Here is a 13,875-nt window from a genome sequence, read left to right on the forward strand (position 1 = left end):
GACTCATTTAAATAACAGTTATGATGGTGAATAGTTCATTGCATGCAGAGGTAAAACAAGTGTTATGCAACGTGCAGCTGGATCCATGCTTAAACATTTAAAATGAAAGCTCTTTGATGAAATCACTGTTTAATATTTAGTGAGCTGCAGTGCTTTCTGGATGATGCAAGCTTTTGCAGCATCCGCTGGCACCAACAAAGCACTGCAATGGAGATGCTCAGTGTAGCAAAACAAACACTTCACACTGAAATGAGCACTAATGGAGGTGTGCAAGAATAAATTGTTTTGGCTTTCCAAACACTCCACAAATTTGGACTGTATTTTTAAAATATTAAAATAAAATAAAATGCCCGTGTGGTGCATTTCTGTTCTGAAGAGGAAAAAAAATCAGACAAACAGATCTGGAGGAGTCCAATGACAGAGCCAGTCTTTTTTATTTTCTTTTTTTTTTTTTTAATATCTTGTAATTGCAGTTAATCATGCCATAATAATTGATACATTCATGGGTAATTACATGTTTTTTTAAATAAAGTTTCATTTTTGATCTTAAAATTGTAACTAAAACTATACAGCTCTCCCTGTAGTGGCAGTATTTAACAGCTGGTCTGCTTTCACATACTTCTATTGGTGTCGCTCAATCTGCTTCTGTCTGTTTCGCTCTGAGGGAAAAGTTTATTTTTCCAACTCTTGATCTTTGAGTGGGGTGGTATATTAGTTAGAGTATTATCCGCAAGGCACGCAGGTCAGCTTGATCCCTTAGTTAAAAGATCATCCATAGAGCCAGATCTGAAGCTAGGCTATCAGCCACTGCAGGCGGTGACGGCTTTACAGCATAATTCAGCTAACTTTAACTCATCCTCTGGCTCAAACCCCAACACCTTTGTCTGTGTAAGGGAACACTCTATTTTGACATTTTTTTTAGTGATTTGTAATGTTCATTTCTTTGTTCTTAATCATTCTCTACAAACACTCCATCATTCAGACCAAAACAAGAGTGAGTGTGACTTATAGATTGTAAAAAAAACATGGATAGAACCACAGCTATCCCAAGTGAAGCCAAAATGAAAAGAGCTGTCCATGGTTACAGTCTGTAGTTTATGTCAGTCAGATGGAACTTGGAGACTTAGACGTGCCGTAAAGGGATCTTTAACCTTTTCTTGAACATGTGTTTTGTTTCATAAAACAGCAGTATTGGTGGTGCGGCTGCTTCAAGAGTCAGATCACTTTTGTACAAGCCTTGACTCCACCAGTGCAATGTCTGTATCCATCAAGACTGTATTTTGGCCCCACTTTTCAAAATGGCAGGATATTGAAGCATGATGTCTGTTTGGAACGGCTCATTCAGAACATTTTGAAATTATCAGTAAATACATGATACTGATTGATGTTGATTTGGCTAACATCAAAGAGAACTAGATGATGACCTGAACTGAACTTAATCCTTTCACTCGGCAAAGATCTTTGCGATGAACTCCAGGAAACGTTTAGCATACTGCTCTGGATGAACTGTTGAGATTTCTCCTCCTCCCTGCAAAACACACACACACACAGACACACACAGTGTTGGGTAAATTACTTAAAATAAACCATTAGTTACTCGTTCCTTTCCCAAAAAAAGGAATTGAATCAGTAACATAATTACTCATTCATAGATGTAAATAGTTACCAGGGAAAGTAATTATTGTGTTACTTATTTGGAAAAACCATAAGAACTCAGTTTTTGGGAAATAATGTTCACATGTATGTTTTTGCCTTTTACATCTATGACGTTGAAGTGATGTCTTTTTACTTCTTTCCTGAAAATGATGTTAATGTAGTGCCTGTAGGCCTACCACCATCCTGAAAACGCCATTTTGAACTCGACAGACCGCTCAGCACTCGTGCATATTAAATTTGTAGCTTCTGTCCCGTGTCTGGCTGGGCTAGCCAAGGCTGCAAGACCTGCCGACACTGCCAAGGGATTCTCCCGCTTTTTAACCCAGTCTCTCGCTCCACTTCTGACTTGTAATTTCTCCCAATAGCCCCCTTATTTTTTAGTCTGGTCCTGTCATCTCTAATATATTTTCAAGTCAAAACAAGTCGGCTACTTGTGCCTTACATTCAAAACTCCAAAAGCATCCCCCGTCTAAAAGCCTCCAATTGAGTTGGTTTGATCCAAAGATGCTGCAAGAGATCCTCTCTGGCTGTAGGAGATTCTCTCTGCAGACGCACACAGGTGGCTGTGCAGTTTTTGTTGAAAAGTTTACTTTAGCATCAGCTCTTTGTTAAAAGACATGTCAACATGACTGTATTCATCATTACTTATGGGTCTGCCTGCTTTTCCCCACATTTTTTTGAAGCTTCTCTCCTGTGCCTGGCTGAGCAAGCCAGGTCAGATACATAGTAACAGTAAAAAGTAACACAGTTAGTAACGGCATTAGGTTTAACTCTGTTATTCACTACACTGCACACACACTCACACACGTATACACACACACACAGACACAAAGACAAAAATGAAAGCATCCCGCCACACTTTGAACAGTGGAGATCTAAGGGCAGCATATGCTAACCAATCCCTTTAAAGAGCGCTGGTCTCTCACCCCGTGTTTGACAGCTTTGGCAGCGTGAGCAGCTTTCTTCTTGGTGTCGTACTGTGTCAGCACGTCAATCAGACCCATAAAGTACACCTCCCTGCAGGGAGCACCTGGAGGGATTCACCAGATCTGATGAGTGCAACATTTCTCTGGCTCTGGGTGTATGATGTCATCCTGCAGGCAGGGCGAGGGTATTTTACAGAAAATGACTCACCTATAGCACTTTGGATAGCGTACACATCTATGTAAGGGTCAAACTCTCCTGGTCCCATAGGTTTGAAGCAGTTCATGTAGCCACTAATACCCTCAGGAGAAATGGAGCCATGAGCAGGGAGCAGGCCATTTTCATCCTCATCCTCCTCTTCATCAGTGGACTCCATCTCTTCCTCTTCCTCCTCCCTCTCAGCACGCTCCACGTCATGGATGCCAAGCAGTAGACTGTAGTCCATGATCCTCATACGCACCAGAAACTGGGGTAAAAAGAGGCTTTACTTTAATTGCTGAACGAAAACAAACAATGGTGCTATCCTTTGTCATGCTTATTTTCTTACATCAATATCTCTGTTGAGTTTTTCCATGATCTTGTCCTTTTCTTCATCACTGACATTAACTTTCTGCATGTTGTTCTTAAAGTCGACGTCTTTGTAAGTCGGCAGGTCCTTCTCCTGCAAGCACAAAAGGAAGGTCAGCCACAGTGAAAACACATTTTCAAATGGAAACATGAAAACCTCCGCAACAACAATCAGTGACAGAAAAAAAAAAAAGCTTTGCTGTCCAATAAGAGCAGTTGGCAAGCTCAAGGATTTCCATGTTTCTGCTGCTAAATCTTTTCAGTGTTTCATTGTCTTTCCAATGAAATCCCAACAGAGACACTCAATTCATCTAAAGCCTACTGCTGGCCAATTTTCTGGGACTGCTCTGAAAATGTAAACCTTATATGTCACAACGCCCAGACAACTATTGTTTGCAATACAGAGAAAGTGACCTCCACCGTTGGGCAGAATGCTGGCACAGCAAAATGAAGTTTGTGAAGTAGTTCTGGTTGAGGAAACAACAAGGGAGGGATAAGCTGCGCTCAACAGCAAAAAGTACATACTAACACCTTTACTCCTCTTCTCCCTCCTCAAGAAGTGAAATTCCTCTGGTCAAAAAACCTTGCAGTGCACACATCACTACTCCTTGCGTTACCTTGGTAACATCAACACCTCAGATATCTGTTGCTGCTACTGTGGAAGTTTAAATCCCAAATTTACATTTCTCTATAATGCCGAACCTTGGGTTTCTGCACAAGTATATTATACACAATATATACATATTTCTTATATATTGATTCTGTCTAGAAGTTGCTATAAATTCTAAATCTAAATTTTAACTCATTTTTCTTACAAGTATTTACTTCATTGAAAAAATGCACATTTACTGGTAGCAAATGTTTTCTCTTTCTCTTCGAGACATCTCCACTGAAAACAAATGTGAATGCATCACCTCTGGGAAAAGTACAGTTAAAGCAGAGTCTGGAATACTACATTTACTTGATCTCACCTTCTCTTTAAAGCTTGCTTCACGAGCCATTCGAGAGCCCTTAGAAAAGAAAAACACAGTCTAGTTAACATAACTCAAATACTATGGGAATCCCACAGACAAAGACAAATTATTTTATTAATTGTTATTCATAACATCTATCTGGGCATTATTGTCTTTATATATCATACATCCAACAAAAATATATGATGGATCATATTTTCTACCAAGGTAAAGACTTAATACTTTTTCAGCATGCCTTCTCTTTTCATAAATTCATGCCCACAGTGAATCTTGCTCTGACAGGTGAATCCTCATCAAAAGTGACCTCACACTCCTACATCTTTTACCTTGAGGTCATATTTCCTGTGTACATGCAGTCTGTGGCTGAACATGTTCCTCATTACTAACAGGTAGGTGTCCTCGCTCTCCACGGTGACTCTGTACATGGCCAGGAACTGAGGGAGTAGCGTGTTGCCATGACAGGTGACAATATGCTAGAAGAGGAGTGAGGTGAAAAGACGGTGAATGTTGGGAACATAAAAGAAAAACAACAATCCAGTGTCAGTGTTGCAGATTTACTGTCTCCAGTTTAATCTGAACAGGTTTTCTGTCTGACACTTGAACTGAGGCATCATTAGTTTTACAAGCAACACCTGTGCTTTTCTCATTACAGCAAAACAAACATCAGCTGTGACACAAGGCGTGCTAGGACGGAGCAGATGCAAATATCCTTTACTACAGAGCCAGAAGAAAAAACTGAAATTTGATACATGTCTCTTGAATGCTTTAAAATGTAGTCATGTCTAACTTGAGTCTTTAGAGAGCATGTTGAACTGACATTCTATTTATCTGCTCTTTATTTTTTATGATGATGCTTCCTCACTTTTTGCTCAAATATTACATAAGCTCTGATATTAATTTCTACTTTTTGCTGAAAACGTCTCATTTAGAATCAACCACTTGCCTTCCAGTTTTCACGTTGTAAAACCTTTGCCATGGCAACCACAAAAGTGGAAAATTTTTCTCCTCATGCACAAATAGTACTCAACAAAAAGAGAGGAAAAGGTTTGAGTCATGAAATTAATGTCGGGGTTTTTTGATGAATGGGGTCAATCATAGATGACCCAACAGATTCAAGGTTGTGTTTTTCTATCTGAGAAAGGACACTGCAAACAGATGTTAGCTGTTAGTCATACCTGGTGATACTCTGAGAGCATGTTGTGCATTTCCTCCACCTCCTCACTGGAGATTTCTTTTATTACCAAGGTGCGGTCATAAGATATGAGCAGCAGCCCCACACACTGGCCGTCCTCATCTTTGAAGAGAGGACTGCGAGCCAGAGACACCTGTTGGTGAGAGAGAGGATGACATCTTTGACTCTGAGCACTGAAAACACAACCTCTTTCACCCAGTACAGTTCTCTTGTGTGAAGAATTCACATGAAGGTTGTTCAGAAAATCTAATGGTTGAATTGTATTTGTGTGGGGGTCATAACATCTGAGTGTGAGAAGCTTGGATCTGTTCCTGATTACACCTCATGTTTTAAGACATGTCAGGCATATATTTAGTAGATGAGCAATAGAAAAAATTCTGCTGTCACAGAATGAAGACACACTCCTTATATAAAGTACTTGTGTGCTATGCAAATGTGCACAGAGCAGAGCGGCTGATAACTTTGTGTGCCACCTGGTGCATGCAAACATTACACAAAGACATGCAAATTTGGAGAGAGCATTTCAATTCATGTCTCCTTTTTAAGAAATTAAGACAAAAGGGAAAACCTTGGATGTTTTCTAGATTTAAAACCCAGTGTTGTTTCTCCAAAACATCTTTTTTTCAGCCTAACCTTGTAAAGAAGAGTGTTTTAGTGCACTTTTAAATGGTGCTTTGAAGGGGAATTTAATTATGTAATTTTACCTGGTAATCTTGATCCTCTATTCCAAAATGCTCTCGCAGGTTTCTGAACACTTGTGGACAGTAGTCTTTGAATTTGAACTGTCCTGGAAGGTTCTCTCTGAAGAGCAAACACGTTTTAACACATTAATTAATAATAATACAGCTTGAACACCTGTATCTATCAACACTTCTGCGTAAAATATGCATCACTTAGGGTAAAGTGACAAAAACCTTATGGTTTTTTGGGGAATGAACAGAAGATCAGAAGCCATGGACTTATCACAGATATATACAGTAAGTCACTAAGCAGTAGTTAGTCATATACTGATATTAAAACTGATGCAGAAAACAATGCTTGGGTTGACTAAGAAACTGTATGATGAGGTCGTTTGTTCTGCAAACATCTCTGGTACTGCACTCTGAGCACATCCAGCAGCAACAAAACAGCAAAGGAGATAGTGATCAGTAAGAAAATGAAGAATCACCATAGAAACGTATCAGGTATGATTTCATTCTTTCTTAAAAACAACACGTGTTTTATGTTTTCTAAAAATTAGGAATCTGTAAAATGTTTCCAAATGTATGTGGGTATTAGTGCCAAAAGAGAGTCCATGTGAATATGAACAATTTGAGTAGCTTGCTTAAACACATTTTTGTTAGTTCAGTGGGAGTGTAAAAAAAACCCTGCACTTTTAGAGGTCCAAATTGACAACAGCACAGTACTTCTAGCCAACAGCCTGCAGTTGACTAAAGAAGTTACACAAAGACCCTTGAATCCATGGACGATAACTGCACTTTAACATCAGAAAACATATTTTATTGTTCTGCCCACCTCTGTTTGTAAGTCCCTACACGACCTGAATTCCTGAATGGATTAGAGGATTATTGAGAGCCACTCAAGTTTTCCAGTCACAATCCGTATAGAATATGAAGCTCAAGGCAAGACACAGTGTACTTCCAGCAATAACAGTTCAATCTCTCATTCTGACCCTGAGCTTTTCAGATTCGCCTGTTTAGCTGTTTTCTCTTCTTTTGTCATTTATTTTGTTAGTATAAAACAAGCTGAAAATAATGCTGTGGAAAAATCTTTCCTTTACATGGCCTTGAACCAAGCTCATAACATCTCTATTTTCTTTTAATGTTATTTGTAAGCGGTGTTAGTACTAAATAAAGGCTACTTTATGTGTATAAAATTGTTATTATTCATTGTAAGATGTATCATATAAAGCACAGCCTGACAAAAAAAAAAGGTTAAAAGATATGTAAAAATGTCAGGAAGAAGCAGGATGAAAGTCCCAGCAGGTCAGAGGAGAGAAGAACAGTACTTGTTGAAGAGGTGGTTGTTCACTTTGATCTTGGTGCTGGCTTTGAAGTCGTCTGGCAGCAGCATGACAGGTACGGGCACCTGGCTCAGGTCGTTAATCTGCAAAGGATCATGGTTAAATTCTTAAAAATATGTTCATAGCAGGGCCAATAGAAGCACGTTTGGCTCATGAAAGCAGCACACATACCCACCGAATGATTGACCCCCCACATCAGCACGCTCAGCACGGGGTCACTGGCTCGGAAAACTTCCACTTTCTGCTGCACGAAGTGTTTCTTCTTGGTCTTCCTCTTTCGCGCCAAGATGCTCAAAGGGTTGGAACTGGCCCCCGGGGAAGACATGATATTTTTCACGCGTGTATGTGACTCGTGGTTCTAGTTTTCATCCGAAGCGTCCTCCTGTGTATGTAAAGTAGGCTGAGGTCCGCCGTGTGGAGGCTTTGGGGTGGCAACACCTCCTCCTGCTCCTGCTCCTGCTCCTGCTCCACACTCAGACTTTAGAGGTTTTACGCACGAGCAGAAAAGTACAACAGGTGTAGCAAATCTCCAAAGACAACGCTGACAAAACTCAGAACTACGGTCTTTACGTACCTGTAAAGAAAGAACAGCTTTCAAAAATCCGTACCCCTCGCATGCTTGTGATATGATACTGAGTTTTGGTGTTGTGTGTAATGTACAGTCTGAGGTTTTACCCCGAGATACCAAAATGTTTGCGTTTGTAGGGTTTCTTACTGTAGCCATCTCCATAAACAGTAGTAATAGTTCATTGTGATAAAATGTTAAATATGGGAGTTCTCCAACACCATGTGCCATAAATGGCCTCAATGTGGAGCAGGGGTCAGATAGTATTTTTCCATACTTAAGATTTTTGAGGTCTGAGCTTGAATCTTCTTTAAGATCATTCACTAAATCCCACAGGAGCTGTTTCCCTCGGATATCAGACATTTTGGGTTTATTTGGTTCAGTCTGCAGCCCACTCAAACATATTACAACAATGGATCTGAGTGACTACCCACTTTCAAAGAACTTCTCCGACCAAGCACCGGCTCATAAATCAAATGTAGGGGAGAACAGGGTTGGCTGTCACACTTATCATATCTCGCCACCAGAGGGCGCTGTCTATTAAATTGTGGTATGGATTTTTTTTTTTATATTAAATTTTAAATTTCTAGCTTCTTAGTACTTTACTTCTTGGTGTTTACACAATGAGTCTGTAACAAAACAACTGTTAGCCTTACAAAAGCATGAAGGCAAAGTGATAAGGTTTAGATTGTTACTAGCTAGCTAACTAGTAGTTAGACAGTTGTGAGCCTCAATGGCTGCAACAAATTCAAGTTGGGGTTGGTTGTCTTGTATATTTATTGTTGTATACAGTAGACTGGCCTTAAGATGTTTCTTATTTATGTTTCTTGCTCTCTTTGTTTGTCAAAATGCGTGTATTTATGTATTTGTCAACTTGTCAATGGATTCTTGCCTTTACAAAAATAAAAAAATAAAAATGTGTTGTGACAAACAACCCCATAGTGTGTCACAACCATCCCTGTAATAGGTTTGTTTGTCACGGTGTGTCAGAGTGCCTTTGATAGTTAATTACCTCTTCGGTACAATAAGCTGGAAATTAACCAACACCTTAAGGTTCAATTCAATGTAGAAAAGACTCCTGAAAGATGTTTGATGATGACCAATTCACTCGACACTAAAAAGTGTGACAACCAGCCGTGGTTAAATCTTATGCCTTAGTCTGCATCTTTTTGTTTTTCTCTTCTTTCCACAAGAATTGTAGAGGCGTGTTTAAACAGAATCAATTTTATTTAAAAAATGTAAGAAAATGCAATCTAAATGCTCAAATTCATAGCATCAACATCAATCATTTAGTCATTTAGTGTCAGTCGTTACCCTTCTTAAACCGCCTCTTGATAACAAATCTCCAGAAAAGGTGATTCTGCAGTAAAACTAGGGTGATAAAAATGCATCAGGTACCTGCTCTAGCAGGCAGAAAATGATAAATTATGTTCTCTAAATACCACCAGTATTATACATAAATATAATACATTATTAAAGTAGCATAAATAGGATTAAAAGAGGTTATGTACAACAATCTTAAGTAATACCTTTACAGTGGTTAAAAAATACTGAAATAGTCCTTTTGATACAAATCTTTCTTTTTCTGATCTATGTTTGATGATGAGAAATAGTGAAATTTTTATCACCAAGTTAAAATGCTGAACTCTGATGATAAACAACTTTAATGTGTGTATCCTGTATAACACTTGGCAAGGAAATGTCAGCTTACATAAAATCAATATAAAGCTCCAGCTCAGAAAAGTTAATGCAAAGTGATGTCTGATTAATACTCGTATTATATTCAGTAGAGGGCGCAAACAGACAAAGTAACACCTGGATTTGAAGCAGCTTCTTATTGGTGGAGAGCTGCTCCTGGCTGTTGGAGAGGATGAGACATGAGAGTGCTGAGCTCCTGTAGACGCTGTATGTTGTTCCTTCATCTTTATCTCATGTCAGTCACATGAGATAAGCCTCTGTGTTGGTTCAGACTTTGTGCTTTTTTAACAGCTCAGGTGGCCCTTGTGCCTGGTTGTTGAGGTGAGCGGCATGCCGTTCTGATTCACACACCAGCATCTTCCACGCTGCTTACCTCGAGATGACCAGCACTGCACAGACAGGACACAAAAAGCAGTCACAGATGCAAACACAAACACAAACACGGGTGCATGGGAACTGCAATTGTTTCTTGAAAACTCACCTGCTTCTTTCTGAAGAAACCTCGCTTGTCACAGTTGGGCATGTAGATGTCATGTTGTGAGTTAAACAAATGGGCATTGAGACCTCTGATAAGTGTTGTTAGAAGTTTACGACATGGAGCCTGTAGGCACAGAGATAGTTTGATGAAAGAGAGAGCATGCAGTTATGTTAATAACTCATGATTTAACTATAGATAAGGATGGTTTGTACCTCGTTTGGATCCTCAGTGGGTGCTGCATCTGGGAAAATATTTAGAATAGATCACTCAGTGTTGTGCAAGTTTATATTCCAGTAAAGAAAACGTTTCTTTCATTGTGAGGTCAGATATAACTGTTTTGAAACAGTTATGGCTCTAAAAGCACTAAGAAAGATTTTGGGGACAATCTTGTTGGAACAAAAAACAACTTTTATAAATCAATAAATGAAGCATAAAACAGTTTAATGTGTCAAAGTTTCATCGTCTCTTGTTACTGATGTATTTTTGTTTTACTGAAGCTTGTTTGACAGGACTGAGCTAGTGTGGGAAAAGAAACACTGTGTGTTAACACTGGTGTGCATCTCTGGATATCCACTGACAACTCCAAACTCACAATAACATTGCAGAAAGAATAATTAAAGGCTCAAGTGTTCATAAAAATGAAAAGCAAAGACTTAGAATTGATCCTCAAATTATGAGTGTTTTTCACAAACATTAGCTGTTCCTTACTTCTTCTCAGTCACACAGTATCATTCTCACCTACTGTCTGGGTCTTCTCCGTTGGGCTGATGCTGCTGGCGTTGCTGCATACACCTCTGCCCTCCAACAGAGCACGGAGCGGCCTCGCCTCATCCTCAGGAGGAGCACAACGCAGACCATTGGCACAGCTCAAAGTGTAGACCCCACATGGCTCTCCAGCAGCCAGGGCTGTGGAGTTTGAATCCACAGGCGGATGAGCCTTTGTCGGCTTTGATTTACAGGTGGGGCATCCCCTGGATGGTGTGGTCTGTGGTCTTGGGTTTGGTGAAGCTGGCTGCAGGAGGATCAGTACCAGGATGTTTAAATACAGGATCATTTCACTCTGAAAGTTGTCTGCTAGTAGATAGTAGTAGTCAAGTATCAAACACCTGCTTTCTTTTAATCTTTATGAGGACTTTAGCTCTAAGATCCACCTACTCTGGCTTGTTTTGATGTGTCTCCCTCAAGCCAAGACAGAGTGATAATTTGGCAGACACACACCACTGGCAGCAGCTTTTAAAGAGCTCAAACAAGTGGGGAAAGGTATGGGAGGGTACATGATGAAAGTGTTTGTTTTCCCACAGATTTCCACATAACTGAGCACACCCCATTTTCCCCGACACAAATTCACACGCATGCTCATACCATTTGTTGTCTGTCATCTTTGGTGCAGGTTAGTGGTGTTTTCTGCACACAATCTGACAGAACTGATTGCTGCTCTAGTGCTCTGCCTTTTCCTCAATGACAAGCCCATTTAATCAAAGAGGTGATGCTTACATGTGGCCCTCAAATTATGGCTCAACAAGCTCAAAATTCACCATCTTCAACTGATATAAAAAGAAAGATATCAAATTAATAAAATAAAAAGACAACAGGAAAGATAAAATGAAAAATACATCAGCTGTTGTGAATCTAAGTAAGATTTTCTGGGACTATATTTATGAAAATTTCAACTAAGGCGGAAGTACAACAACTGGAAAAAATCATATTCTTCTTCTTCTGGCACCCCCCCCCCCCCCCCCCCCCATATAATAATAATAATAATAATAATAATGATAATAATAATAATAATAATAATAATAATAATAATAATAATAATAATAATAATAATAATAATAATAATAATAATAATAATAATAATAGATTAATTGATTGATACATAAATAAATAAAAATAAAATTTGTGTATGCAACTTCTTATAGAGATTGTACTATTTTGTAGCTATGAGTGACTAGGGATTAAATTAAAACATTTTTTCAGATTGTAAAGTCAGATAATAGTAACTGTGCCATAAAAAGCAATGCCACATGTGTGAACTGCTGTTCAAATAATGTGGAAAGCAGTAAGCTGGCAACTCAGTGCTCAGCCTTATTTGAATGGTAATACAAATTTGCACAACCAAATTTGCAAAGAAAATTGCTGGCCTCATGAATGCTTAATGTAATGACCATTGTATCCATCTTTAGTCGTACTCCCTGTCTTTGTTTTGAACATTGCCATGACTTTTTTTTTTCAAATAGCAACCACTAAACAAACACCTTGCTTAGTAAGTGTTATTTCAGAGTCTGTAACTGTAGGGTTAAAGAAGAGGAAATGACCGACGCAGAAAGGCTGAAGGAGTGCCACTCAAAGTTGGATGACTAAGACATTAATAGCCATGAGCAAAGTGTCCCACCCTGCAAATTCCACCATCTGTGAGTCACAAACAGATTAAATTAGAAGTCAGGTTCTCAATACCTGACAGCCTGTTCTCAAACATGATGTATTAATATCCAGCTTGTGACCACTGCATCTCAAACAATTAATCTACAGTTATGAATGTACCGCATGAATGTATCCTACTCCAGCAGGATTTCAGAAATGATCTAAAGTACCTCTCAAGAGCAGAAATGAAAACTTGTTAAAATGCTCAAAGAAATGTCAAAAGGCAAAAAAACTGAACTGAGTATCTTAAAGAACTGAAAATACCGCAGCAAAAAGTGTAACATCCACCTCACTCACTTGGAAGAAATTAAATAATCCATGACTTTCTTATAATGCTCTTCACACATTTACTATTACTGTCAAATGTTGTGCTAAGTCTGCCATGACTTCAACTTACATAATTGCATCTTTAACTCCTTTGCAACTGTCTCCCCAAAGGGAGATATTTTTTGTCAAGTAATTACAGATGTGGTGAAAATTATAAGACCACTAAACAGATCCTAAAATGTTGACCTTTTTGCCTCCATGGCATGATTTCATCAGTATGATAAGAAAGGTTAGGATAAGATAAGATAAGACTATGAAACATGCAGATGGCTGCTCTCAGCACAGCAGATATCAGATAATATGAGTCCAACTGTTTTTATCGACTTTTGACTTTAATGTTTAGTGTGTCCACTTTTAGCCGCACTTACAAAAGCACATCTCTCTGACCAAGTGTCAGTATCCCCCGATAACTTTAACACTAATGTTATCCCATGCCTTCTTCAACCTAAGCCTAAGATCCAGTTTATTTTCTAACTCGCCCAAATTTGCTGGATGGGTTTGGGGTCCAGGCATGAGGGATCTAGTCTATCTGACCTAAATCTCTGTGAGATGGCTCTGTTCCATTGTATATAGAGCATAATCATGACTTTGTAGATATTTCAATTGTCTTATGGGTATTTTGCAGGTCAATTTAAACCGCAAACAAACAAACAAACAAACAAACAAACAAAAAAGAAGTGGGAGCTCCAAAGTATGCCATGCGTACTGATTATTTTATGAAGTATGTTTTTTTTTTTAATCTGAAAGAAGCATTAGAGTGGCTATCTTCAGATGTTTATAAATTAAGGTACAACTAAAAACCACATTTAAATATACATTCCCCTCATAACTTATGATTATAGACATTTATCTTTAAAAAGATAATATAAAACCATCAATTTAAAACGAAACGAAAACCAGCGAACACTCACGCGCACGCTCACCCAAACGGCACGGCACAGGTTAAAGAGTACACGCTGTTTTTATCCTGTAATCCCATTGGTTGATGAGGCGGGACTTCCGGTATCGCAGGTTGGACCTATAGTGATAGGCTTCACCTCCTTAAAATTG

The 13,875-nt window shown here is 38.9% G+C and overlaps 3 protein-coding genes across 4 annotated transcripts in view; 1 reads left to right on the top strand and 2 right to left on the bottom strand.

The window, feature by feature from the left end:
* Window positions 1-428: 428 nt before the first annotated feature.
* LOC141792169 (phosphatidylinositol 5-phosphate 4-kinase type-2 gamma-like) lies at window positions 429-7,736 on the bottom strand. Of its 2 annotated transcripts, none has more exons than XM_074673004.1 (10): window positions 7,512-7,736; window positions 7,322-7,419; window positions 6,018-6,114; window positions 5,297-5,446; window positions 4,448-4,594; window positions 4,119-4,157; window positions 3,128-3,241; window positions 2,791-3,046; window positions 2,583-2,686; window positions 429-1,528 (listed from the first exon to the last, which is right to left on the bottom strand). In XM_074673004.1, exons 1-10 carry the CDS (start codon window positions 7,659-7,661, stop codon window positions 1,445-1,447), a joined length of 1,239 nt encoding a protein of 412 aa, XP_074529105.1. In that variant the 5' UTR covers window positions 7,662-7,736; the 3' UTR covers window positions 429-1,444. The 2 variants fall into 2 exon arrangements, with proteins under 2 accessions (XP_074529105.1, XP_074529114.1); XM_074673013.1 differs by having other exon boundaries at window positions 7,508-7,574.
* A 1,473-nt stretch (window positions 7,737-9,209) lies between these two features.
* Window positions 9,210-11,131, bottom strand: LOC141790867 (insulin-like growth factor-binding protein 6). Its single transcript, XM_074671009.1, has 4 exons — window positions 10,816-11,131; window positions 10,290-10,318; window positions 10,081-10,200; window positions 9,210-9,988 (listed from the first exon to the last, which is right to left on the bottom strand). Exons 1-4 carry the CDS (start codon window positions 11,129-11,131, stop codon window positions 9,884-9,886), a joined length of 570 nt encoding a protein of 189 aa, XP_074527110.1. The 3' UTR covers window positions 9,210-9,883.
* A 2,645-nt stretch (window positions 11,132-13,776) lies between these two features.
* Window positions 13,777-13,875, top strand: part of LOC141790862 (SPRY domain-containing protein 3-like) — a 15,052-nt gene continuing 14,953 nt past the window's right edge. Inside the window, exon 1 of the mRNA XM_074670983.1 lies at window positions 13,777-13,875. This exon is cut by the window's right edge and continues 40 nt beyond it. The gene's annotated coding sequence lies outside the window, so the exon portion shown is untranslated.

Source organism: Halichoeres trimaculatus, unplaced genomic scaffold (genome assembly GCF_033239565.1).
Source record: "Halichoeres trimaculatus isolate MK-OKI-2021-1 unplaced genomic scaffold, fHalTri1.1 fHalTri1_scaffold_1, whole genome shotgun sequence".
In the NCBI taxonomy this organism is placed as follows: domain Eukaryota; kingdom Metazoa; phylum Chordata; class Actinopteri; order Labriformes; family Labridae; genus Halichoeres; species Halichoeres trimaculatus.